Source organism: Perna viridis, chromosome 3 (assembly GCF_037379345.1).
Source record: "Perna viridis isolate PV_CMFRI_1.1 ecotype Kerala chromosome 3, ASM3737934v1, whole genome shotgun sequence".
Lineage (NCBI taxonomy): Eukaryota > Metazoa > Mollusca > Bivalvia > Mytilida > Mytilidae > Perna > Perna viridis.
This window is the reverse complement of record NC_142447.1, coordinates 51,467,549-51,494,110: the sequence shown is the minus strand read 5'-3', so window position 1 is coordinate 51,494,110 and position 26,562 is coordinate 51,467,549. Positions and strand designations below refer to the sequence as shown.

The window sequence follows — 26,562 nt, the reverse complement described above, 5'->3', positions numbered from 1 at the left end:
AAAGAAATCTTTTTAGACGTTTCGCAAATTTTAAGAACCAATAATTTTAACCGGTGCCGGACAATTCGACGCAAAGACATTTCGGACCACGAAAACCAATAATTCTTTATGAATGCCGGACATTTCGGCCAATAGACATATCAGACCATGGCAATTAGTATAATGCTTTAGGGCAAACATATATCATTACAAAATTTACTATTCTTGAAGGTATAAAATATCAAATAAAAGCTGACAAAAAATTGTTTTTATTAATGTTTCTTTGGGAGCGTTAAAAGGTTTCACCTTCATCATATTATCATAATATACACGCCCTGTCATATCTGACCAGGCACCATGGTCATAAATTTAGTTTATATGTAATGTATATTACATTGTTCTGTTTTTGTTCATGCCATAACCATTTACTGTGAATGTGTTTGTGCAAATAAAATTGTCTATTGTCTATTTTATCTTACAATTTTCAAAACATCACTTTCAATACAAAAGGAGTGCCTTCCAAACTTATTGTCATTCGTTTTAATAATTGAGGAATTATTATAGAATTTAATTTTTCTCGAAAAAAATCATGACCATTACGATGTCGGTTAAATTATTATTGGGCAGGCACTTACTTCCGGCTGTCATGTAAACAAATCAAATGCTGTCGGGAAAGAAACCTGGTTACTTTGCATAATGAAAGGACGGGATAAATTATCCCTTGTTTCAGCATTTAAGATATTGTATATTATTATTTTAGTATATGTTTCCAATTAGTGCGATATTTTCCCCTGGCTACCCTCAAAATTTGTCAAGTGCTCTTCCTTCACTCTTATGAGGCTGACTTTAGGTTACAGACCACCAATTCAACCAATGAGCATGTGGAACGTACGCAAAAATAGTCCTACACAGAAATTACCCCTGTTCCTCATAGTGCTGTGAAAAAAGTTCTCATTTTATTTTTAAAAAATGAAAGAGTAATCAAGGGAACCAAGGTTATAGCGGTAATCAAAAGAATGCAATCCATGGACAAAGACCAGACATGGAAAACAGACATACACAACAAAGAACATAAAGTAACTAAAATCATACATACAAAGTAACAAAAGTAAATGAGCAACTCGGACTCCACTAAAAACTGGGAGCATGGACCAGGTGCACCGGTAGGGTAAGCGTCCTCTGCTTTTCTAGAAACACCCGCCGAGTAAACAGTTTCAGAAAGGAAAAACATTTCTGTACATTTTATAGGTGCATTTTGCTTCTTGTGATGTGAAGCCTAATCTCCATAATGATTTCTAAATATACCCCTATCTTGTGAAAACACTGGGATTTCCCATGCTATTTATAGACCCTTCACTTCAAGTGATCAGTACTGCACTGCAAGTCTGCTAACCCCACATGCCATTCTAAGGATTGTGAGCTGACATATGTAGAATCATGCTGATATATAGTCCTCGGCAGGTTAAAGTTAAGGTAAAGTCCAGAGAAGCCATGGAATATTGTGAAATTAGCATAGAAGCTTATGGGAAGTGGAATTAGTGGTTTCTAGCCTTTATGGTTGATCTGATCCGAAAGAAAGCATATCATTTAGCTAGATCCTTTAATCTCAGTTCCCGCTATATAAATGATGTATTATCTTTAAACAATCCTAATTTCAGGGATTTGATACATCGCATCTACCCCAAAGAACCAGAGATAAAGGTCAAGGATACTGCAGACATTGTGAAGTCAGCCTCATATCTTGACCAAACTTTACGACAAACATGATAACTTTTCATCCAGAATTGTCAACTTGCCTTTCATCTGTGGCAACACCCCTTCAGCACCTGCGTATGGAGTGTTCATATCACAACTCATACATTATGCCAGAGCTTACTGAAACTATGCAGACTTTTTTTGTATCACGCTAGAATTCTGACAAATAGGCTTTTGGAACAGGGTTATGTTGCTACAAGATTGAAGTCATCACTACAGAAGTTTTATGGTCGTCATCATGAACTGGTGGATCATTATGGTGTATCCAACTGCACTATGGAAACTGATTTATTCAATGGGTCATAGTTTTCCTTTCCTCGTTTGTCTACCCCAGATTAAATTTTTTATGAGCAACTCAGTGGGTGTTTCTAGAAAAGCAGAGGACACTTATCCCACCGGTGCACCTGGTCCATGCTCCCAGTTTTTAGTGGAGTCCGAGTTGCTCATTTACTTTTATTACTTTGTATGTATGATTTTAGTTACTTTATGTTCTTTGTTGTGTATGTCTGTTTTCCATGTCTGGTCTTTGTCCCTGGATTACATTCTTTTGATTACTGCTATAACCTTGCTTCCCTTGATTACTCTTTCGTATGTTCAACTTTGAAAATCTTCTCAAAAGCCATTGCACAGAATTCAATGAAAGTTGGCATTTATGTTCCTTAGGGTATCCCACACAAAATGACCGTTGGGATTGTTGATTCATAAAAAAACATTGTTAAGCATCATGAGAAGGACCTATGCCGAAATTTTCCAAACCATTCATTGACTAATGTAGGAGTTATGACCCCTGAAACAGTTTTTTTGTTGTTTTTTTTTTCACATGTACAACTTTGAAAATCATCTTCTCTAAAACCATTTAAGATCATTGAATGAAAATAAGCATAATAGTTCTTTAGTGTATTGTGTTCAAAATGACTGTTGTGATTTTTAATCCGTGAATAGATATGGCTGCCTATACTAAAAATGGAACTTAAGGGTCATGAGACAGGTTTTTGAAAAAAATAAAAAAATTGTTGCCTTTAGCAAAATTCTGGTTCAGGTCATGAAAATGGTATGAAAAGCATTTCCTGCATTTGACAATTTAGTTGATTTTAACTTAGCCTGTCTCATTCCTAAAGTTTTTTCAAATAAGGAAATGTTTAACCCGGTGAGCGATTAAGGCTCTCTTTAGCCTCTAGTTTCTTACAATGTATATATGCAGTCAAAAATCATCTATGTCACTGATGCTTTATGTAAAATTATATTAGCTTTTTGGTTGTTTTCTAGATATATTGAATATATCTGAGGCAAAAAAAGGATGTGCCACCCATTGCCTGATTCTTTATGGTACTTAAATGTTAATGCATTTTATTACATATCATTACTTATACTCTGTTCCAAAGGAGAGGGGGTATACTGATTTATCCATTTTCAAGTTTCAGTGTGTCTGTAACATTTTTTTTTTTCGTCACAGTTTTCTCAGCAACTACTCACCAGAGGAGCTTGAAATTTTAACATTCTTACTGTAGGTATGCCATATAGTGGGGTCCATTTTCAGAACGTTTCTACAATATCCTATATATCGAGGACCTTGTTGATTTTCTTTACATCATGAGTGAAAGCTGGGGTATCCATAGTGAGTCATTGCTCACAGATACATGTACTTGTGTTTCCACTCATTTTTTGTTTAATTTGTTTGTAGGATGACATGACTGAAAAGAAGACATTATTCCAACATTTTCAAGAGGGTGCTCAGAAAATGTCAACCAATCTTGCTTGTACCTCAGTAAGAACTGATGACATTGATGTTCCTTGGTATGCTTCCATTGTTCACAGCTGCATACAGGAAGACAAGCTAAGTAAACTGAAAGTTACACTGAGAAAGTTCACAAAGCCTCAAAGGACAACAATTGTCAATTACAAGGTCAATGGAAGTGCTGCTCTGTTCATAGCAAGCTTGAAAGGACAAGTTCATATAGTAAACTATTTGCTGGATGATTGCTGTGCTGACAAAGAAATGAAAGGCATTTATGAGGTTGAACATGATCATTCTCGACATGAAGTTTCTCCACTTTGGTGTGCATCTGTGGCTAACAAGTTGGAAGTTGTTAAATCACTGATTGAACATGGTGCAGACATTAATTGTCCGTCAGATACACAGTCAACACCTGTCAGATCTGCTTGCTTTATGACAAATATCTCTGTTGTAAAACTCTTAGTTGAGCATGGTGCCAATATACATAAACCTAATGTTAATGGAGGTACTTGTCTAATTAACTCAGTCCAGAGTGAAGAACTGTGTATCTTTCTTATATCAGAAGGAGTTGATGTGAATGCCAAGGACAACTCAGGAAATCGTGCCTTACATTATGCAATTAAAGAAGGTATATTAGGCACAGTTCAATTATTGTTAAAGAATGGTGCTGATGACAAAGCAAAGAATGACTATGGTGACAATGCCTTACAGACAGCTGCATTAAGGGGTTATAAGTCTATTGTTAATCACATCCTTGAAACAACAGAACAGACAAAGGAGGATGCTATCCATGCATATGAACTGATAGGATCTAACCTAGTTGATGAAGTTCATGATGTAGTAGGTGGGTTAGCTATGTGGCACAAAGCTATGGAAATGAGGTATGAAGATGAAGATTGTCCACTAATCAAACATCTGCCTAGTAATACTCAATCTGCCTATCTTAATGCCAAGGAACCAAATGATATGACTGAATTAAAAAGAATTATAGATCCAGATGATGTATACATGCAAGCTTTGTTGACGCGGGAACGGATCTTAGGACCTTGCCATAGAGATGTGACATTTGGGCTCATGTATAGAGGGGCAGTGTATGCTGACACTCATCGATACCAACGATGTGTTGATCTCTGGAAGTATGCTTATATTTTAAGAAGCCAGAAGAATGAACCTCTAACCCATGAATGCTTGTTTACAGTTCAGGCTTTGGTCAAATTATTCTGGGAAATGCAAGTTGAGCTGGAATCTGGCACAACTGAAGAAAAGGTATAAATTAAGTGAAAATTAACACCAGAATCTACAACTCCAGATATTCATTATCTTTCATTTAAGTCATTTTTAGAATAAATTATGAAAGAAAGTGATTTTTTTATGTACATGTATTTAAATTATCAGCAGCATTTCATAATATATGTAACTGGTCTATATACAGAAGACCTACTCTAAATACTACTAGAACTCCTTCTCTATTGGTAGAATACCACAAATAATTATTGCTTGTATTTAAAAAAAAAAATTTCCCCTCTATTTAAGGTTCAAGTTGGTGATGCTGAAGAAGTTTTTGAAATGTTGGTACTGCAAATAATTACTGCACAGGAGTTGATGATGAGTTCTGGAAATAATAAAGTTACAGAGGATTTTCAGCTTCTTCTCCAGCTATCACTACACATCATACATCTAATGTCTAGACTGGACCGAAATCCTCAGGCAGACTTCATGTTTAGGAAAACTGTTCACAGACTGATAGTGCGGGACCCGAGGGGTCAAGATGGGGAGAGTTTGCTTCATCTATCTGTTGATCCTAAAATTTCTCTGACAAGTGAAGAATTCTACTCTCCATTCCCATCACTGGCAGTTGTAGAAATTCTGATTTCCTGTGGTATTAATGTTAATGCTGTGGATAAGAAAAGAAACACTGCATTACATAACAGCATAAAATTTTTAACCTACTCAGAACTACAAAATGAAGGCATTCTAGACTGTTTATTGCAAAATGATGCACACATAGACATGCACAATTCAGAGGGACAGAGTGCGCTAGTTTTACTGCAGCATCAGGGACTCCCTGTGTGCCCATTACAATTCCAGTCACTTAAGTGTCTTGCTGCAGAAGCTGTCATGAAACATAAATTGTCTTATGAAAATGAAGTCCCTGTCTATCTACTGTCTTTTATACAAATGCATGGATAATGTTAACTGGTACAAAAGTTATAATAAAGTGCTAGTTTGTAATAGGGATGATTTGAAAGAGCTGCAAATAACTTAAAATAATGCAACATATTACAAATCTTATGAATTAAAGGCCCAAAAATTGTCAGAAGTAAACATATGTAAATTGTTTATTTTTTATATGTATATCTAACTTCAAGTTCTTTGACCACTTTTATTCTTGTCTGAATCTTTAATAGACTGTAACAACATCTAATCACAACCCAAATTCAGAGTTGTGTGTATCAAGTTTGAATTTTGAATCCAAGTGTTCAGGGTTGGATCTTTTTGGTCATCAAGCTGCCCAGCATTTTATTCAACTTTGAATGAATTACTCATTTAAATTTTCTTATATGTGTAACTGTAAGTTATTTGACCACTTTCATTTTGTCCAGAATCTAATGCTTAGTCATTGAATCACAATCCCAATTCTGAGATTTATCAAGTTTAAATGTTGTGTCCATACTTGTCCCAATTATTCAGGGGGTCAACTTCTGCAGTTGTATCAAGCCCTTTCTGTGGTCCCAATTGTTCAGGGGGTCGACCTCTGCAGTTGTATAAAGCCCTTTCTTGTGGTCCCAATCAGAGATGGGGTAATTGTAATGGTAATCATTAATCAGCTGTAATTGATTACATTTCTTCAAGTAATCATTAATCAGCCAAAAAAAAAACCCAAAAAACTGATTACATGTAATTTAATTTAATCCATTACTTTTCAAAATACCCTGTAATTCTGATTACTTTATGACTACATTATGATTACAATGGAAATATTAAAGTCTCAAATGGTATCTATGGATAACACATTAAGTCAACAACAAAAATAAGTAAAATGATTGTTAATCATTCAATGCTTCTTTGTGTTAATTTTTCATTTGTTTTTTCTTCTTTCTTTTTGGGAAGATATTACAAAATGTTAACACAATACCAATATTGAACAAGTAAAAACAAAAATTTAATTATTCTAATGAAAAAATGTTTGTAAGAGCTATCAAAAGATCTTTTAATTTGGATTAATTGTTTTAATGAATTTGACTAGAAGTGCAAAAGTAAAAATCAAGGGTATTATTGCTATTTTCTTTCATATTCAAATATCCCTAGAGGCATAACTGTACATGAATCAAGTGCAATGGTTCTTAAAAATTTTAGTGAAAGTCACAAATTGTTATATTGAACTTGTATAAATTTTATAGATCTATGTGGTTTAATAGATTGGTGAAGGTTGATGTTTTACTATACTTTAAAAAATAATGTGTTAAATTCATAGAATTTATGGTCTGATGAAAAATACAAATAACATAAATAAAATGTTCCAAACCTTTCATAGTTATTTGCAAATTCATTGTAATCAGATGTAATCATGATTAGTTGCCAATTGAATCAATTACTATCAGAAATGCTGTAATCATTAATTTAATTTCATTATACATTTGACAAAATAATTGTAATTGTAATCAATTACATTGAAAGTAATCGGACCCATCTCTGGTCCCAATTGTTCTAGGGGTCGACATCTGCAGTTGAATCAAGCCCTTCCTTGTGGTCCCATTGTTCAGGGGTTCAACTTCTGCAGTTGAATCAAGCCCTTTCTTGTGGTCCCAGTTGTTTAGGGGTTTGACCTGCAGTTGAATCAAGTCCCTCCTTGTGGTCCCAATTGTTCATGGGGTCAACTTCTGCAGTTGTATCAAGCCCTTTCTTGTGGTCCCAATTGTTCAGGGGGTCAACTTCTGCAGTTGAATCAAGCCCTTCCTTGTGGTCCCAATTGTTCAGGGGATGAACTTCTGCAGTTGTATAAAGCCCTTTCTTGTGAATCATTTAATTTCCTTTATAAGTATTTTCACACTGAGAGGGTGTGCACCTAAGTGACCTAACGTGGGGTGAAAATCTGTTCAGGATTGCAAACATCTGCTAACCTATTGTTTTGTATAATAAGGGTATAATCACACATACTACTATCTCACCTTTTACAGTTTATTTATGCATGAAAGTAATTTCAAATCTAAACTCCATTGATCTGATTTAAATTGTACTCGAGTTGGGAGAGAAATCTAAGTGAACTGATCACAGGGGACAAATTGAAGTGGACTAAACCAGATATATACTAAAGACAGTTACAGATGTTTTCTCTGGTTTTAATTGATAGTACCAACTGTTTTAAGTGTTGTCATGTGATATAGATAAACAAAAAATTGAAAATCCATACTTAATCTTCACCATACTCCTTGATGTAGTAAGCTCTGTATTGTTTTTTCCCATATTGAAACATGAACAGTTTCTGAGAAATGCATACAAAATCTTATTGTGGGGTTATGGTTTAAAGTAATTCCTTACTTTATAGATGATTAAAACTGTTATCAAAGTGTTGAATATTAAACGTTTTATAGACATATGAAAAAGCAAATATTTTAAATGGCCTCGGAACAACAAATTTAATACATTTCTAGTTGTTTCCTTATTAAATTATACTTAATGATGTTTTTGTGAGTGTCTCCTATTTCTGTACCATTGTACTAATGTCAACAAACCTCTTCCATAATTATTTAATAATTATTGTGCTAAGTACTCTTTTAAGTATCCATCAATTTTTGTGTAATGCCCATTGTGAGAGGTGTGTTAAGTGAAAGTTAATTTTTGAATAAATTCCACCAACCCTTCACCATTTCACTAGGAAAATTAATGTAATGAATAGTGTTGAACATGTAAAATGCAATCTAATTTAACTTTAGACCTATCAATTGTTTCATTCAGTCACTGCATATAAGTTAGATCAACTAACAACACTCCATTCTTTTTTCTGTCCTGAATCCTCAGGGTTTTTCCTTTGATAATCATTAATGCTTTTAAAATCATGATTGATGAAATCTGATGGGCTCATTACAAAGATCATTAGAACAGAATGTAAAATGGAGTGTAGTTCGATCCTAAATGCAGTGACTGAATGGAACAATTAATGGATCTAATATAAATTATATAGATGTAAAATGAAGAGATCTTTTTCAAGATCATGTTGGGGAAATTTGTCCATATTACTATTTATGTTTGTGTATTTCATTTGACAGAATTTGCACACAGGGTTTTAGAAATTATAGATAGATAAACAGGGGCGGATCCAGGATTTGAGTTGTGGGGGGGGTGTTAATTGAATTAAATGCAGTGCAAAGCAAGGCAAAAAATATTATGGGGTGAAACTTGTGGTAAAATTGTTTTCTTTTCGATTTAGGGGGCGTACGCCTGGTACACCAGTCCTTGGATCCCCGCCTGATAAATTTATCCTTATGATAATTGATTTAGATTATTTCTGCACTTAGTAGCAACATTTGTTTTCCATATCAGAATTAGAGAGCATTCAATGAAATTCAATTTAACCATCAAATGTGAAGAAACACTTAAATCTAGACATGGATGAAAAAAAATGGTTTCTTATATGAAAAAATCCAGAAGAATTGATTTGGTGGAAAACTGCTTGTGGAAATTTTAATGCTAAGAATGGAAAAAAATAGGGTGCTTAACACTGTATTTAATCAATAGCTGAGAATAGGAGAATATACTGGTAAATTTCTCATCATATATTTTGTTGTTTGTAATAGATGTAACCAGTTTTTGTTATGATGAATGAGATATCGGTTGTTTTTTGTGTATTATTCTGGTATTGGTTATTTGTTGTCTGTTTTCACATTGTTTATTTTTCTTCTTTAATATTTAGAATTCATAGTATTTATTATTTACATAATGTTAAGATACTGTAAAAATAAGTAACAAGGTGTGTGTGTTTGAACTAGAAATACATGTACATGTAGTATGATAATTTTATTCATACGGTCTTTCCAGCATTAACAAATAAATGGTCTAGAGAAAAAAAATGTCATTCAGGTAGTTGGTATATTTATTTTGTTTCTTTAATTTTGTTTTCAGTTTTTTTTATATTACTGAGACACTGAGTTGTGATATTTAAGGCAAAGTTTACCACACTTTGTCAAATCAATAGATTTACACCATGATTGGTATTCATTTTTAGCTCACCTGGCCAAAGGCCAAGTGCGCTTATGCCATCACTTGGCGTCTGTCGTCATCGTGGACAAATTTTTAAAAATCTTCTCCTTTGAAACTACTGGACTGACAGGTTTTAAACTTGGCATGATTGTTCCTTAGGGTGTTCTGCACAAAATGACTGTTGGGATTTTTGATCCATGAAAAAACATGGCCACCATTACTAAAAATAGAAGATGGGGTCAGATGGCAGTTTTTTGCAAATAATACAAAAACTGTTGCCTTTACCAAATTTCTGGCATTGGGTTAAATTGTTAAGCATCATGAGAAGGACCTATGTCGAAATTTTCAAAACCATTTATTGACTAATGTAGGAGTTACAACCCCTGAAACAGTTTTTTTGTTTGTTTGGTTTTTTTTTTGGTTTTTTTTCACAAGTGCAACTTTGAAAATCTTCTTCTGTAAAACCATTTAAGATCATGGAATGAAAATAAGCATAATAGTTCTTTAGTGTATTGTGCTCAAAATGACTGTTGTGATTTTTAATCCATGAATAGGTATGGCTGCCTATACTAAAAATGGAACTTAGGGGTCATAAGACAGGTTTTTGGAAAAAATTAAAAAATTGTTGCCTTTAGCAAAATTTTGGTTAAGGTCATGAAAATGGTATGAAAAGCATTTTCTGCATTTGACAATTTAGTTGATTTTAACTTAGCCTGTCTCATTTCTCAAGTTTTTGAAATAAGCAAATGGTTAACCAGGTGAGTGATTAAGGCTCTCTTGAGCCTCTAGTTCAAGAATTTAAAATTGTTACGTTTTGTTGAATTTTGTCAAATTAAGGTACACCTAGAAAGTAGCTACTACACATTCTTTAGAGGTATATATAGGAATTACCTTGTATTTGTCCACATATGTTGTAAGAATATCACCAATTCTGTTTGGTGCATTTATATCAAACTTTCTATGAGGTTGATAGACTTTTATGAAGCAAGATATGATCAATGAAGAATGCTTGCAAAGGGAGAGGTTTTACATGTTGAAATCATGAACATCTCTTCCCATATTCATGAGGATTTTTAAAAGTAGCAGTCCAAATAAAATTGAGACACTGCCAATGGTAGAGATAATTCATGGTGTAGAAAAACTTGTCTAACAATGATGTTTTTTCAATCGACATATGCTATATTTTTACTCAACAATAAACCTTTATTCAGATCTGTATTTTTAAGAAAATCATACATTTATCTCCCACTAATGACTATAGTCAACGAACATTAATTCTTGCAAAGTGTCCAATTCATGTTCAACCTATATAATTTTTATCTCAAAAGAAAAACTAAGATTGGTTATGTCATCTGTAGCTGTTTCTGAACAAGAAATGATTGAGTTCAGTGTGTTTTTGACATGAATTAATCACCTCCTGTCTGATTTTTATAAAGACTGCTACTTAAAGTCTTCGAGTGTCAGAAGCAATTACTGTAACTGTGATCTCTGTTAGGTAACCTGTCCTTTAAATTCTGTCAAACTGTCATGGACAGGGATACAGGCTAAAAACCACTAATTCCACTTCCCATAGGCTTCCATGCTAATTTCACAATATTCAATGGCTTCTCTGGACTTTACCTTAACTTTAACCTGCAGATGACTATATATCAGCATGATTCTACATATGTCAGCTCACAATCCTCAGAATGGCATGTGGGGTTAGCAGACTTGCAGTGCAGTACTGGTCACCGGAAGTGAAGGGTCTATAAATAGCATGGGAAATCCCAGTGTTTTCACAAGATAGGGGTATATTTAAAAATCATTATGGAGATTAGGCTTCACATCACAAGAAGCAAAATGCACCTATAAAATGTACAGAAATGTTTTTCCTTTCAGAAACTGTTTAAATTTTTTAAATAAGATGAGAACTTTTTTCACAGCACTATGAGGAACAGGGGTAATTTCTGCGTAGGACTATTTTTGCGTACGTTCCAAATGCTCATTGGTTGAATTGGTGGTCTGTAACCTACATCCCAGATTTCAGATTGAAGGGCACAAAAAAAATAGCAAGACAAACTAGTTTAGGGGTCAGATTTGCCAGTTCATGCTAAAAATATAGTTTTCCCATTTTTATGTAAAATGATAGGAATGATTTGAATATATGTATGAAGCTTTAGCATGATGATTTATATCTGCTAACCAATCATTTTATTTTTATGGGTGGTATTTGTAATATGTAGATGCATCTGACTCTAATTTTCCTCATGCTTGTCAACTTAGATGTCCAACTGCCAATTTAATATCAATTGAATGGTTTGCTTAAGATTTGTACAGCCAGAAAGACAGACAAGATGATCATTTTATACCATGTACTAAGTTTATAAGTTTAATATTGTCTTGTCACCAAACGATGACAATAACTGTTACATTGAAAAATAATTGTCATTGTGGTTGAATTAAGATAAATTATATTATTTGTACACAATATGTTTCAAGTATCCCCTTTTCGTTAGCTCATCTGGACAACCCATTAAAGAATTTTTGTTTTGATCACTTTGTGTTAGTCCTTGACTTTTCTTTGATAGTTTTTTTTTTTAAATGTCCTCGTTCTTATTGGGAAAAATTAAACAGCTATTGTTTTTATCTGCAAATTAGATTCCAGGTGGGTATATTACCTCTAGTATTTTGATATATGTCCAATATGAGGTAGTACTGGAATGATGCTCTAGAACAGTAAGACGAAGTAGTAAAAAGTTGGCTGTAGTAGTTACTGAAGTAAATTAAACTGTTATGGTAAATCATATAGGACTGTCATCATTGTTACCAATTGATACACCAGGTTCCTTTCTTCTATTGGATACAACTTGACAGATTAACAGTTTTAGTAGAAAATTAGTTTATTATTTACATGTCTTAATTTTCTTCCGAATTCAAAGTTGATTGGATGTCGTTATACATAGAAACATACTGGTTCTCGTTACAAATTTGTCTCCCTTGTTCGGTCATACTAAGGTATCCAGGGCTTGCTATTGACGAGATCACATTCATAGGATCCTGTGCTGAAGTGTCTTCAAGGGGTTCTGGGGTCATATAAACTTGGTTTGATAACGGTTCCCCTTTCCTGATTGTCAGTGTTCGGTAACCGTCATCATAGTTTGCACCACCGAGTCCTTGATAAATAGCAGCTGAATCATCTGATGTTTGCTCCTTTAACTTCTTTGACCCTTTCCTCGACGACTTCCTAAAACTTCCTTTCTTCAGGGGTTTTTTGCCTTTTGCAGAACATGGGATTTCCTCATAATGACTTTCTGGTATGTCAGCTGGCCAAAATTTTTCTAATTGTAAAGTGTGTTTTTCATCGTCTTCTCGTCGTTTCTTTCGTTTCACCATGACCAAAACAGTGACAATACACACTTGAACCAATACAAATCCTCCCGCGGCTACACTAATTATAATATAAGTTCGAGTCGGGAGACCTGAAATGATCACAATCTTTAAGAAATAAAATTTGCCTGATGTTAAAATTTTACAAGCATGTATAGTAAGCCGTTGTAGAATTTATTACCTATTTATTAATATCAATAAATGAGTTATTGATATTAAGGATTAATTATTGATATCAATAAATTGTCATTTATTGATTTCAATAAATAAAATATTTACTCACACGTTAAGAAATAAATATTGATATCAATAAATGATTTATCAACACGTTAATAATTATTTACCAGCATTTTAATAATTATTGATTTTAATTAATTGTATCATTTATCAACACGTTAATAAATATTTTTTAAGATGTTAAATCATTTATTTATATCAATAAATAGATGAATTATTAACGTGTTGATAAACAGGTCGCCACTATAGGTGGTTTGGCTGTGGTCAGAAAAGTGTTTGTAATTGCTTATTTATTGGGTATTGCCCGGCATGCCTATCAGGAATCAGATTTGATTAGACGTTAATTAATATTTATTAACATGTTAATAATTCGTTCAATTTATTGATTTAAATAAATGGTTTTTCAACATGTTAATAAATATTACCAATATGTTACTAATTTATCTTTTTATTGATATCAATAAATCATTTATGCACATGCTATTAAATATTTATTAACGCGTTAATAAATATTTACTAACATGTTATAAAATATTTATTAATATCAATAAATTGGGAATAAATTCGACAACGACTTGCCCTAAGTATGTAACATACCAAGGCTGGTCGGTAATACGACTAAAACAGAATCAAAGGCATCGGAATTTTGACACGTTTCATTGCCTTGTTTTGAAAAAAAGTCTGAATCCCGCTGTTGTCAGTTTTTGTTGTGAAATTGAGTATCATAATAAAGGATTCGAGATAACCGAACACGCGGCATGCTGATAGCATAGTTTTATTAACATCAAACTGACAAAATTAAGTTTAGAATTTATTAATATTAAAAGGATTCATGCTAAAAAATATCAAATATTCATTTTTTTTTTCAAAATTGTGCTGTTGAAACAAGTTCTTAACTCCACCACAACCGAATGCTTTGCCTGTATGATAAGGCAAAGGGGTCAAAATTCTTAATGCTTACTTCTAAAATCTAAATGCTTATGTGTTTATTTTTCCGACGCAGTCGGTATAGTTTCGCTTTTTACACTTTGACCTTAAAGACGTTCTTCCATGGAAACGCAAGTCACCTGATCGCAATTCTGTGGCGTTCGAAAAAAAATGTATCGAAATTACGTGCCTTCTGTTTTTTTCTGGAATGAAATGTAGAAAATTATAAGTAAAAAGAACAAGATTTTACTGCGTCGGCTGTCGTTTTAAAATAGTACTTGTTAATGGTTATTTTTAAATTCTTAAAGCTGAATGGTAAATTGTTAATGCTTACTTCTTTGTTGTGTATGTCTGTTTTCCATGTCTCGTCTTTGTCCCTGGATTACATTCTTTTGATTACCGCTATAATATTGGTTCCCTTGATTACTCTTTCTAAATTCTACCAGTTTAGTTCCAAATTATTCATTTCATACCCTGATTTCTATAGTCGAAATTCGTAATTGTTAATCCTTTTCTAAATCCCTTCTCCATTCTTAAGTCTTTCTCCTTAATTTGTTCTTGTGATTTCTTCACTTTGAATTCTTATTCATGCATTTACAATTTGGAAATTATTATTCCTAAATTATAGTTTTGGAAATAGAATTCAGAATTAAAAATTAAGAATTTAGAATTCAGAAATAATCGAAGACTGAAGTCTTCAAAGTCGCTGTTCGTCAAATATTCTATGCCACTGATTTGGGCTTGTTTCCAGGCGAATTCAATGCTCTACTAAACTTAACTCCAAATCAATAAGTGATTTTCTCATTTTCACCCTAAACCCTGGTGTAGATATATGTACGCATTTGGTTCAGAATTAAAAAAAAATTTAATGTGCTGAAACTTGATGATTTTAGTTCGATTGCTAATATACATTCATGTTCTTTTCCATTTCACATCTTTTGACATATCATACATTTATTTGTACATTACTAGCAAAATAAGTGTATTCCTTTTTCGAAAATATTCGTGACATTTTAGAACGATTTAAAAGCTTATGTCGATTTTAAATGCTCATTAGAGCTTGTGTTTCATTGTTTTATATGTACCGACTTTATTTGTGACCTTTGAACATTGAACTGCACCGTGCAGGTCCGGGTGTCAAACGAATAGGCCTAAAGCAGCGCTAAGCTTGTCGTAAAAGGCGACTAAATAGTGCTCAGAACACTAGCCGGGGGCTAGGGCGCTCTGCCCACAGAGCAACTGGGTTGAGTGCCCCAGGTGGTGGAAAGGGGTACCCTTGGCGTGTTACATGCTGGGGTTGTCAGGCTATAATACGGGAAACCATAGTGGTGCACCGTGTTGGGAAAGATGCCACGTTCCTCGCACGTTAAAGAACCCTGTTGTGGTATTCGATAGGAGTAGGAACCTTTGCGCTCCGCCGCATGAGGCTAAATTGTCCGACCCTACCTATCTTTCCTTTTTCTACTGGCAATCCAAACTTCTCGACCGTATTATCCTTGTGTTCCATCAATTTTTAGCTCACCAAAAGTTTAACCAGGTGAGCGATTCAGGCTCCTGACAGCCTCTTGTTTCATTTCATCATCATCATCATTTCATGTTCATTTTATCATCCATTTCATGTTCACAACCTGAATACAGCTTAAATATTGCTGCTCGGGCGTTAGACCCCAATAATCAATCAACCATTCAATCATGAATATTGAACTTAGTTGTGTAACGCAACAGTTCGTCTATCAGCTATGATCGGCAAACCTCAAGCGAGGTTGCGATATGCTCTATTTAAAATCGGGCGACTTCGTAACTGTGATGACCAGACTGTTTCTTAATCAAAATAACTCGGAGACTAGGCGTTTCTCAGACAGTTATATTACAGAAAGTTAAATGCTGACCGATTATTTCATCTTTTAATGTAAACTTCCCGCTCTGATACAAGTAAAAACACGCGTAGAACACAAGTTGTGTACATATATTGTATTTAAGAGGTATATTTTGGACCTCTTATGAAGCTAGAATTGGCACCGAAAAAGGCGGCAGATAACGGTATCTTAAGCGACCAATAATTTCAGCGACTCAATTCGGGTCACCAGTGACGTCTTCTGTCTTTTGATTGGCTGAGTGGATATGACGTTATTTGATTTTTTTATATTTTAATTTGATGAGAATCCTGCCATTTGATTGGTTTGTTGACAAAAATCAACATTGTTTCAATTGTATAAACTAACTTGCTATTTAGGCCACGCCCACCTTATACGGAACTACTTTTTGTTTGTCAACATCCGAAACAACGTTTTTAGTCACATTGTAACGTTGAAACGTTTTTGTGACAATAAATAATTAACTAACTTTAAGTCCGCCGGGTTTATGTCAAGTTCTTGCTTTAATAACTGTCTTCAATTTTGGAAAATAACTGAACATTTCCTAGTGATGAAATGACAGCGTCTCGCCGCTGATTTTAAAATGGCGGCCAATTTGTTTACTAGAATTACTACACGGCGGGAAAATTAAAGTTGCTGTTTACTCAGTGTTAATAAAAGTGATATATATATCATTTTTTTTATTTTTAATTAAAATATAATGAATGTATTCAATTTCTGATTAGTTTATACGCCATAACCTAATTTGGGTCCGTTTACGCTGAAACATAATTATTCAGCATAAACGGACCCAAATTAGGTTATAGCGTAAAAACTAATCAGAAATTGAATACATTCATTAAATATATGTTCTAATTTTCAAATTTAAAAGATAAACGTTAAAATATTTCTTTCAAATCGGTTTTTACTTTATTTCATAAGTGGCAATGTACTCATATATTGTGCATATCCATCGGTGGTGACCTGAGTCTATATTTTTAGCGGTCCTTGGGAATTGATATTGATATTGATATTGACTAGGGAACCAGATTAAGTACGGACCTTTCCTGGTTCCCGGGACTTCGTTCTAGGTATTAACTACTAGCAATACACTCTCACAATAACTAACCTTGAAGCCTGGGTAATATTTTCGTTCCACAAATTTCTCTCAAATATAACACCGGGTCACCTGTGACGTATTCTGTCTTTTGATTGGCTGAGTGGATATGACGTTATTTTATTTATTTTATACTTTCTTATATTCAAATTTTAAAAAATCAACGTTTAAAAATGTTTCTTTCAAAATTACTTAGATTACCTTTCGATACAATTGCACAATAAATAAGTTAATTTAGATAATTTCATCTTGGTTTTTACTTTATTTCATAAGCGGCAATTTACTCATTTATTGTGCATATCCATTGGTGGTGTCCTGAGTCTATATTTTTAACGATCCTAGGGTCGCTTATGATATTGACCAGGGAACCAGATTATCACAATAACATACTGATTATTGCAAACGGGAACCAGTCTAGTGCGGACCAACCAACGCTGATGACGTCATAATTCCAAACCAGATTACACAAAACAACCTCGTTTTCTTAAAGAGAACTAGCCAATCAGCAAGCTTGTTACAAATCAAATTAAATTATAACAAAATGTACTAAATAAATGTTCTTGTGTATTAATATAATAATATATGAATTATCTGTGGAGAAGATTATTTCTTACCGATATCTTTTGGTTTGGTTTCAGTGAGGAATTGAGCTCGAAGGCAAGCGCCATTTTCCTTGTCACATTTGGCATCTGCAGGACACTCGCACTTGAATTTACAGTCAAGTCCAAAAAAACCTTCTTCGCATTCTACAAAAGATAATTATATTTGTTGTTATTTATCCAGTTCACGTCTAAATTGTGTGGGTCCATAAGTAAACAAAAATAGGACGAGGACGTAAATTCCTCATGAAAATGATTGCTATGAAGAAATTAACGAGAAAACACATATTGTAAAAAAAAACGGAAGAAACAGTCTGAAGACGATACCAAGCTGACAGCACATGCCACGAAATCCAGCTTTACATTGACAACGTGTCGTATAATTTCCTTCGTTTTCACAGAACTGATTACAGGGTCTATTTTCGATCCAACGTTTATTTCTGTTGGGACAACAGTTCATGATCCTTTTCTGTGATCCACCACCACATCTATGGGAGCATGTTCCCCATTGTGACCACGCGCACTGGCTACAACTTTGACTTATCTTTAGGACAGAAGACCATATCCAGAAAAAATGGGATAAACTGAAGGTCCAAAACATTACACGTTTCACCATCTTGTTTGATTGTAATTTTCAAATGCTTTAAAATATTTTGAATAAGCAAAAGGAAATTATAGCCGATAATGCTTGAAATTTGTATCATTGTTTTAGAAACGTTTCCTGGCATTTCGTTTATAGTTTCCCCATTTCAAGTATTTTCAACTTGTCAGACCCTCACATGAAATGGAAGACAATGACACACAAATCACTGCGGACACATACATTCTCTTTTATCACAGCATGTACCAACATGATACGAAAACGAACAGTTTGACAAACAAGCAGATTAGATTTTTCCAATTACATCAATACCAGGCGCGGATCCAAGGACTGGCGTACCGGGCGCACGTCGCCCCAAATCGGTAAGAAAAAATTTTTCACAAGTTTCACCCCATAAATTTTTTTTTGCCTTGCTTTGCATTTAATTCAATTAAAGCCCCGGCCTCCTACCCCCCAACAAAAAAATCAAATCCTGGATTCCCCCCTGTGTACTGCTCTACAAAATTCTTTCATAGGGAGAGGTGGTACTTTAACCAATGATATATGTCATTTTCGAGGTATATTTTTACAGGGCTAGGATAAATTTTGAAACAAAAAGGCAGAATTGAAATGTTCCAGAAATTAATTATATTTCTTTCGCCGTCTCTTGTTAAAGGCACATTTTTTTTCTGTTAAGACCGTTCCGAAGTCTCTGACGCCACAGTCTCTTTATTCTCTAAATTTCAACAGAAAAAAAATCGGATTTCACCCCTAAAGTCACTGGTTCCCCATCCTTGACCAGTACATTAGAACCTGTCAAAGCCAAATTGACATCTTAAGTACAATACCCCTGAAGAAACATAACTTTACTACTGAAGAACAGGCCGTCCTCCTCCATCTCAAGTCTCGTACGGACATTAACATCAAAGCTGCGGACAAAGGTGGAGCTGTAGTTGTCTGGGATGCTCGATGCTATGTCACAGAGGGGGATTTTTAACTTTTCAATTTCACATTTTACAGTGTATGGTCTTGAATAGTAAATTGTAAAACATATTTAAAACAGCATTTTAGTACAACTTTGCCCTTTAAATGGATCTTAATTAACTCTGTGGTCAAATTTTGTTGAAATATGCTTTTCCCACATTTTTCCCTATATAAGCAGTCAAAAAATACTTACGTCACAGATGCTTCATAATAAATTTAAATAGATTTTCATTTGTTCTCTAGATGTCTTGAACATATTTGAGGCAAAAAAGAATAAATTGATAAAAACCTTACTTGATTAACTAATTTGAATATTTTAACATCAAGTCAAAACATTAGAATGGAATGAATTATAGCAAATTAATTACAGAATTCAGAAACAAGAGTAAGTCTTGTATCAATCCGTCTCCTGAAATCATGAATAAAATTATATCATTGATATATAGCATAGCTCAAGGAAGTAGTGCTCTAGTGCTCATAACATAAGCATTTGGTGGGTTAGGTGCAAAGTGAAGAGGTTGATATTTAACGCTCTAAATTTTTACTTCAGTCATTAACAATTTTCAAAATTATTCAAAAAGAATAACTGTAATTTAGGTAGTTAATTTGAAGCGTTAGCTTTATATCAAAAAGTTTTGCGTGTTAGTAATACTCATCTGACATCTCATCTGTTCCAAATAGGATAAGATTTAAAGTCAGATGATCTGGAAGTTAAAGTGCCGAGATATGTTGTCTCCTAAGCGCTTGATATAATAGACAGAAGAGTAAGAAGTGACTAGCAGAATCTATTTCGCCACATTGGCATAATTGGGATATCATGTTTATGTCGAATACATCTATTTAGCTCGCTACACTGTTTGACCTTTGCGTGATCCGTAACAGTAATATATCATTTTTTGACTACCTCATTTTCGAGGTATGTTTTGAAGATTTTTTTTCTGATGGAGAGATTTTTTCATTTTTGTAGTTTATTCCATAATCGAATAGTGGAGGGTAGAAAATAATTGGAATGTTGGTATTTTCTTCAATAAACTGATTAGATTAGGTCAGAATTACGAGTTTGGTAGTTATAGATTTGATTTACACTGTTAGGAATCAGAGTTTGATGATAATACGGTATCATATTGTTCATAATATGTATATGTATATATGCCAAAATATGTATCTGGTGCGGTATCAATCCTTGACCTATAACACCCCACGACCAATAGCCCAAAGTGGGTTGACATAGGAGTCTTGTGTTGATACCGCATGTGATACAGATTTTGGCATATAATATTCAGTATGGAATGTACATGTGTATTATATCCATATGCATGCAAGTCATAATTAATTATCAATATGGTTCTTTTTTTAGTGCATTGTCAAGATATACATTTAGAATGCAGATCTTAAGTTAGATACAGGATTTCCATGACACATGAAGGACACAGTCAATTAGGTTAGAAATTCTATGTCCATGAAAGTGGATTGAAAATATGATGGATATCAAGGCAGCCAAAAGTAGACCTTTTCTAAGAGCTGATTTTCAGGGACATGCATTCATACATGTACAGTGTATTAGGTAAGTGAAGGTATACATAAGTTCATGTACTTCCAATGTACACAATGATTTACAGTTTTCGGAACTGGTGATAGGTCTACTGTAAACACTGCTAGTGTAGAACAGTTGCCATATGTCTTAGCAACATTTGCAGTTTACATTTGTATGTATGTGAACAGGAAATTTATACTGAAAACTACAAAAATACACGTGCATGTACTCTAACTATAGTTACTGCATATGCAGTACAGTATTAATTAAAGATTTCATACATGAAATTATGATATTTGTAATATAATAATACATTTATCAAATTTGTTATATACTTGACATTGTGACATTAATTACTCATAAATAAATCAACATACAGGGATGGGTCCAGATATTTGAAATGGGGGGTCCAGGGGTCCAGACATCATTATAAATCAGGTAACTAGAAACCATACATTGGTGAAGTCCTAAAGAAATATCATTAGTAAACTTTCCAGTTTCTGTATTTAGAAGTTTTGTCTAGTACATGATATGACTTTAATTTATTGTTTTAAACTCACAACTTCAAACCACTTTAATGATCTTCCTGGTTATGAGGGGATGTTGTTTTAACAATGACCACCTGTCAGTCAGGTGAAAAGTAACCTATTCTACTCTTACTTATGTTACCTGTTATTATAATTAACAGTTATTGAAACAAAGATGTGCTTATGAAGAACACTGTACTACATTTTTTGTAAAGTTTGTTATGTTTTATTTAAGATAAATTTGAATTATTTTAGAGAGAGAAGTGTTTATTTTTTCTTAATTCAGACTGCTGATTGAGATATTTTAAGAATAACTAAAATGTGATATATATTTATTGTGTTAACTTTTTATAATGTAGGACAGAAAATATAATGTTACAGAAATACTGTTTACAAAAATTCAATCAACCAGTACTCACTAGGTGGCTTAAAAACAGTAAAAACCTGGGACAATGATAAACACTCAAGTTGCAGCCTCTATTTTTGCCTGATTTTGCACACAATCATATGTACATGTATGAATATTTCTCATCAAGAGGAGGTTTCTGTACTTCCATACGATGTGGCTAAAATACATGTATATTTTCATGCATTTACATATTGTAGCATATTGCAATTATCAAAGGCACTGTTATCATTTTTTCCTTGATTTCTTTTCAGTGGTAATCCCTTTTAAAGTATCACTAGATTTAGCGAGAAGAAAGCAAAAGCAAAATGGACTATTTTTGTGCTGGGACACTATTTAGGCATGTAGCAAAGTTCATGATTCTCAAGTGCTGGTACATGTCAACATCTCTAAATAAAAACTACAAATATGAAGTGTGATTTCTTAGCACTTATTTGTTGGCAAAACATAAGAGTTACTTGTATTTTAATATAATACATATTGGTGAAACAATCATGCAGAAAAAAAAATGAAAGAAATGCACATACATTTTTGAAGGCAGACAGGTATAAAACACTCTGCTTAAGCACAATAATGATTCATCATAAAAAGTGGTACTCATGGGGTATGGATTCACTAGTAACCTTTTTGTTTTGGAAAATAGAAAAGATGATTCATATTCAAATGCATTTGTTATAAAGAAAGACATAATATTTCCTGTATTCACTACATCTCTTTATCCTTGACTTTCCATCTTAATTGGAATCTTAAATTGCTAAAATATATGAGGTACAAACAAAGTTTTTTTTAGTTTAAAGGTCTTTAAACTGCGTAGTAGTTTTGATAACAAGAGTTTGTATCCTTGTTTGAATTGAAAAATTCCTAGAGAAAGGTAATTATTTACTGTAAAAAAGTGTATAGTTTAGATATTTTCAACTCATGGCCTAATCTAGACAACAATGGCAAGGACAAGCTTTAGTAAATTTTGTTTGAAAACTAACAATATTGACAGATTTGTTCATTTAATCTATTACGAAGCACTGTCAAAGAGAGCGCAAACAAAGAGAAGTTTTTTGCTCATTTCCCCCTTTAGATTAGATCATTGGTCAACCTAGCTCCCCCTAGTCTACTTCACCTACCTCACACATCTCCAACCCGAAATTTCAAAGTGTGGATTTTTTCTTACTTTGAAAATCCATCTAATATTGATAGTCAGTGATTCACAATGGAGATCATATTTTTGAAGGAATGCTGGTTCAGGTGTAAATTTGTGTCAAGAAATTTGAGGACATAAACGTACACAACCAGAAATACCAACAACAATAAAAGAGAAGAAGATCCATAAATACATTAATAAACAAGCAGTATTGATATGAATTTCATTAAAACAGATGATTCTCTTTAAAATGACTAGTTTTTGATCGGTTTATTTGGCTTGCAATTTGGTTACACGAATATTTATGAGGTCGTCCTTGACCCAGTGCCTCAGCACTTTGATTATACTAGTTTCTATTTGAGCAACTGACGGTATATAACACTTAAGCCCTGCCTACTTTCCTACCCTTGCATAAACTACCTGTTTAGGGAAGAAATGATATGGATTGCAGTAAAAGAAAATAACTGTATATCGAGTAGAGACAAAAACGATATACGAATTCGAGCCTCGCGTTTTACACCGATTCCAAACCTCATCCGTATATTGTTTTTATTTCAAGTCAATATACAGTCATTTTCTTTGTTTCTTTATGTCAAATCACCAAAAAATATTGAAATCTATTTTTTTAACAAACATAAAAATGAGGTTTTCACCAACATTGTTTCAATATATCCGGTTTGAATTCTTCAAAAGTCCAAAAAAGTATAAATATAGAGTGAGTAATTCGTGAAAACACGAAAAGGACAACGATAAAGATTAAACATACCCAAAAAAATCTAGACTTGTGCAGAATAGAAAGTTGCTTACACCAACAGAACAATCACATAGCAACAATAATGTAGCTTCTATAACATAGCAACAATGATGTGGCCTCTATAACATAGCAACAATAATGTAGCTTCTATAACATACTTGGTTATAGTATAGCTACAGTGTGGTCCATTTTCGAGCTTTTGTTGCTCCGATATTCAAAGCTCGAAATGTTAGAATAATAGACAAAATAATATAAGATTTAACCGAACTTCCAAAGTTATTATTATATCGTTGGCAATGATTTACCGAATGTACTTAGTGTAAAAAAAAATCGATTTTTCACACTGTTAAATAAATTTTATAAGTTCACACTCGGGTTTTCTCCCGCCAAAACGTCACAACACGAACATCAATCCGCCGTTCACAAAACTTGAAATTTATATTGAAAATAGCAGGAATAATGGAATATTTATATATAATAAATAGGATAATCAATTGAAGAGGGAGATTTAGCGCGCTGTAAATCATAGATTTCACCCACCACTTCGGTTGAAGTGCCTGTACCAAGTTAGGACAATTGCGGTACCAGCTGCTCCGGTGATGTAATATCTATGTTGCCAGATTTATTTTGGACTTGACTTCATTATGAATCGGATTACTGTTCGGTAATTTTGTTGTTACCCTTATTGGTTATCGTGATGAACAAAATTATGATCCCTCGTGCCAAGAACGCAGTAGGATTTAACTCGTGGTCATATTTTGGTTATTCATTCTTTCCAATTAATTATCCTATTATTAACATTTCTACACGTCTACGGCTAAACTGCTGATATAGTCCTGTTATCACAAACATTGTGTATTTACAGTACTACTATAGGGAACGAATGAGTAAAAGACCAACGCTTTGGTCGCTATTGCCGAGTCAAGATAGAATAAGACACATTCCATACCTGTTAACCTTAAAATATGATTTATGATAAATAAGACCTATACATATGCATGTTAAGAATTCTCTGAGTGACAACTTACTAAGGATATCCCCACTTTCCACCACGAAAGAAAAAAATGTATGTATAGTATTTTTTTCTGAAAGTAAATTGTGCACAGTACATGTGTTACCGTTTCTCATTTAAGTAAATTTCGTTTCCAAGTATAAAAAACTTTAATTCGTTTCATTTCATTTCGTTTCGCAGTTAGGTAAACTTTGTTCCGTTTCGTTTGTTTTTGCTACATTTCGTTGCGTTGTGTTTCGTTATGTTTCGATTTCGTTCCTAAGTTTGCACTGAAGGCCGATTTGCCAAGAATTTCCACAATTTTATACAAATTATCCATTATAATATCGTCATAATTTTTCATAGCATCAAGTTTTAAGAAAACTAGTGTTTACTGAAATATAGTAAAGACATTTGTAACAAGCCAATATTTTACTTGAAACACACATCGATTTTGGCTTTTATAGTCCTACCACTTTGGAGTGTATGAACAGTCAAAATGAAACCTATGCTGTATAAATAACTCATATAAGCAACAATATGCTACGGGCGATCCAAGTAAGAAATAACTTTTTTAAATCAAAATAGGACCAATAGGTACGCGGCAGCCTCGTTTCGGTACCTGTATAGGGCTATGAGGCTACCTCCAGGAAAGAACTGCTCACGGCTACCACCGAGGAAGAACTCGGGCACAACTATGAACAAGACAGAACTAGAACAAGACAATATCCAAAAAGAAATTAGGTCAAAATTTCCTTATACTTTTAGGGTTTCGATCATCATTTAATTTCGCCAGAATCCTCCAACATGAAACGTGAAGAATGTTCTGTCTGATAAAAATGTCAAAACAACAAATCAACTAGATAAAGAAAAAAAACGCGTCGAATAAAAAAATAGCAAAGAACAGCTGAAAGTATTATTATTTAGTAAAAGCGGTTGACAATTAATTTTGTTCTGTAACATCTTCTTTTTATATCTCCATGAACGTGACAATTGAATTACAGGGGAAGACTTATAATACTGAAAGACTTGTTTTTACACTCTCTTGTATGTTGCTTCTTTTTTGTGTACTAAACCTATTCGTGTATTAAGTATCCTCACGAAATGTTGCCCAGCTCACACGCCAGTTTTTTTTTTTACCCCGTCGTTTATTGTTTAACCGAATGTTGATTGAGGTATTAAAATAATCAATAATTATTAAAAAAAACAGTAAGTAAAATCAAATGCAGCGAATGCTTGGAAGATCACCTGATATGTCTTTCTTTACACTGAGTGACCACCGGCCTTTGATGCTTTTGGTGAATTAAATGAGTTTATAACCATGATAAAACATGAATATTGATGCAGAATGCATAAATGGGTATTAGAAGATTGGGATAACTTACGAGATTGGCAACAAGGTTCTATCCAGCCTGGTTGGCAGTGACAAGTTTCATTATTAAACTGACCGCCATTGTAACATTGGTTATTGCACGACTGTTCTTGTTCCTTTTCTTCGCGAGGGATAAGAGGACAGGTCTGAGAAACACATGTGTTGTACTCTACAGTCTTTGGACAACAAACTTCTCTGTATCTCTTTCTGAAACCTCCACCACAATCGCGATTGCAGTCTCCCCATGTCCCCCAGCTCATTGTGGTGCACAGTGTACAATCTGAATTAGAAGAATCAGCCGAAGGCAATAACAAGTATATGATGAAGTAATGCATCTTGTGTTTCTTCATGTCTAACGAGTCACAAGAAATCTGAGAAACACCCTTCCCATTCTGAACTATAGTATAACTCTTGATTTTCAAACAATTAACGAAAAAAGGAAACATATCATTAATATACATCCTTCCTCGATATATGGGATCAAATGTGACTTCTCTGACGACTGAACCTTGT

General features: G+C 33.7%; 2 protein-coding genes and 1 long non-coding RNA gene across 5 annotated transcripts; 2 read left to right on the top strand and 1 right to left on the bottom strand.

Moving 5' to 3' along the window:
• Nucleotides 1–603: 603 nt before the first annotated feature.
• On the top strand, nt 604–12,202 carry LOC148622808 (protein fem-1 homolog A-like). Of its 2 annotated transcripts, none has more exons than XM_088573019.1 (3): nt 604–722; nt 3,416–4,735; nt 5,003–12,202. In XM_088573019.1, exons 2-3 carry the CDS (start codon nt 3,422–3,424, stop codon nt 5,657–5,659), a joined length of 1,971 nt encoding a protein of 656 aa, XP_088429145.1. In that variant the 5' UTR covers nt 604–722; nt 3,416–3,421; the 3' UTR covers nt 5,660–12,202. The 2 variants fall into 2 exon arrangements, with proteins under 2 accessions (XP_088429145.1, XP_088429144.1); XM_088573018.1 differs by lacking the exon at nt 604–722 and adding an exon at nt 2,121–3,060.
• LOC148622806 (uncharacterized) lies at nt 12,101–26,483 on the bottom strand. Of its 2 annotated transcripts, none has more exons than XM_088573020.1 (3): nt 26,063–26,483; nt 17,782–17,913; nt 12,101–13,125 (listed from the first exon to the last, which is right to left on the bottom strand). In XM_088573020.1, the coding sequence occupies exons 1-3, from the start codon at nt 26,397–26,399 to the stop codon at nt 12,563–12,565; spliced, it is 1,032 nt and encodes a 343-aa protein (XP_088429146.1). In that variant the 5' UTR covers nt 26,400–26,483; the 3' UTR covers nt 12,101–12,562. The 2 variants fall into 2 exon arrangements, with proteins under 2 accessions (XP_088429146.1, XP_088429147.1); XM_088573021.1 differs by lacking the exon at nt 26,063–26,483 and adding an exon at nt 18,094–18,426.
• LOC148622807 (uncharacterized) lies at nt 18,556–22,210 on the top strand. Its single transcript, XR_015920699.1, has 3 exons — nt 18,556–18,729; nt 20,688–20,894; nt 22,052–22,210. It is a non-coding gene; the product is annotated as an uncharacterized LOC148622807 (long non-coding RNA).
• Nucleotides 26,484–26,562: the final 79 nt, after the last annotated feature.

What these genes read in the sequence shown, in the direction of transcription:
- LOC148622808 (XM_088573018.1), top strand. An exon ending in CTGGCACAACTGAAGAAAAG is followed by an intron (nt 4,736 to 5,002) that starts GTATAAATTAAG and finishes CCTCTATTTAAG; the next exon opens with GTTCAAGTTGGTGATGCTGA.
- LOC148622806 (XM_088573020.1), bottom strand. Translation starts at nt 26,399, where the DNA reads ATGAAGAAACACAAGATGCATTACTTCATCATATACTTGTTATTGCCT. An exon ending in AGAACCTTGTTGCCAATCTC is followed by an intron (nt 17,914 to 26,062) that starts GTAAGTTATCCC and finishes TATCTTTTGTAG; the next exon opens with AATGCGAAGAAGGTTTTTTT. An exon ending in AACCAAACCAAAAGATATCG is followed by an intron (nt 13,126 to 17,781) that starts GTAAGAAATAAT and finishes TGATCATTTCAG; the next exon opens with GTCTCCCGACTCGAACTTAT.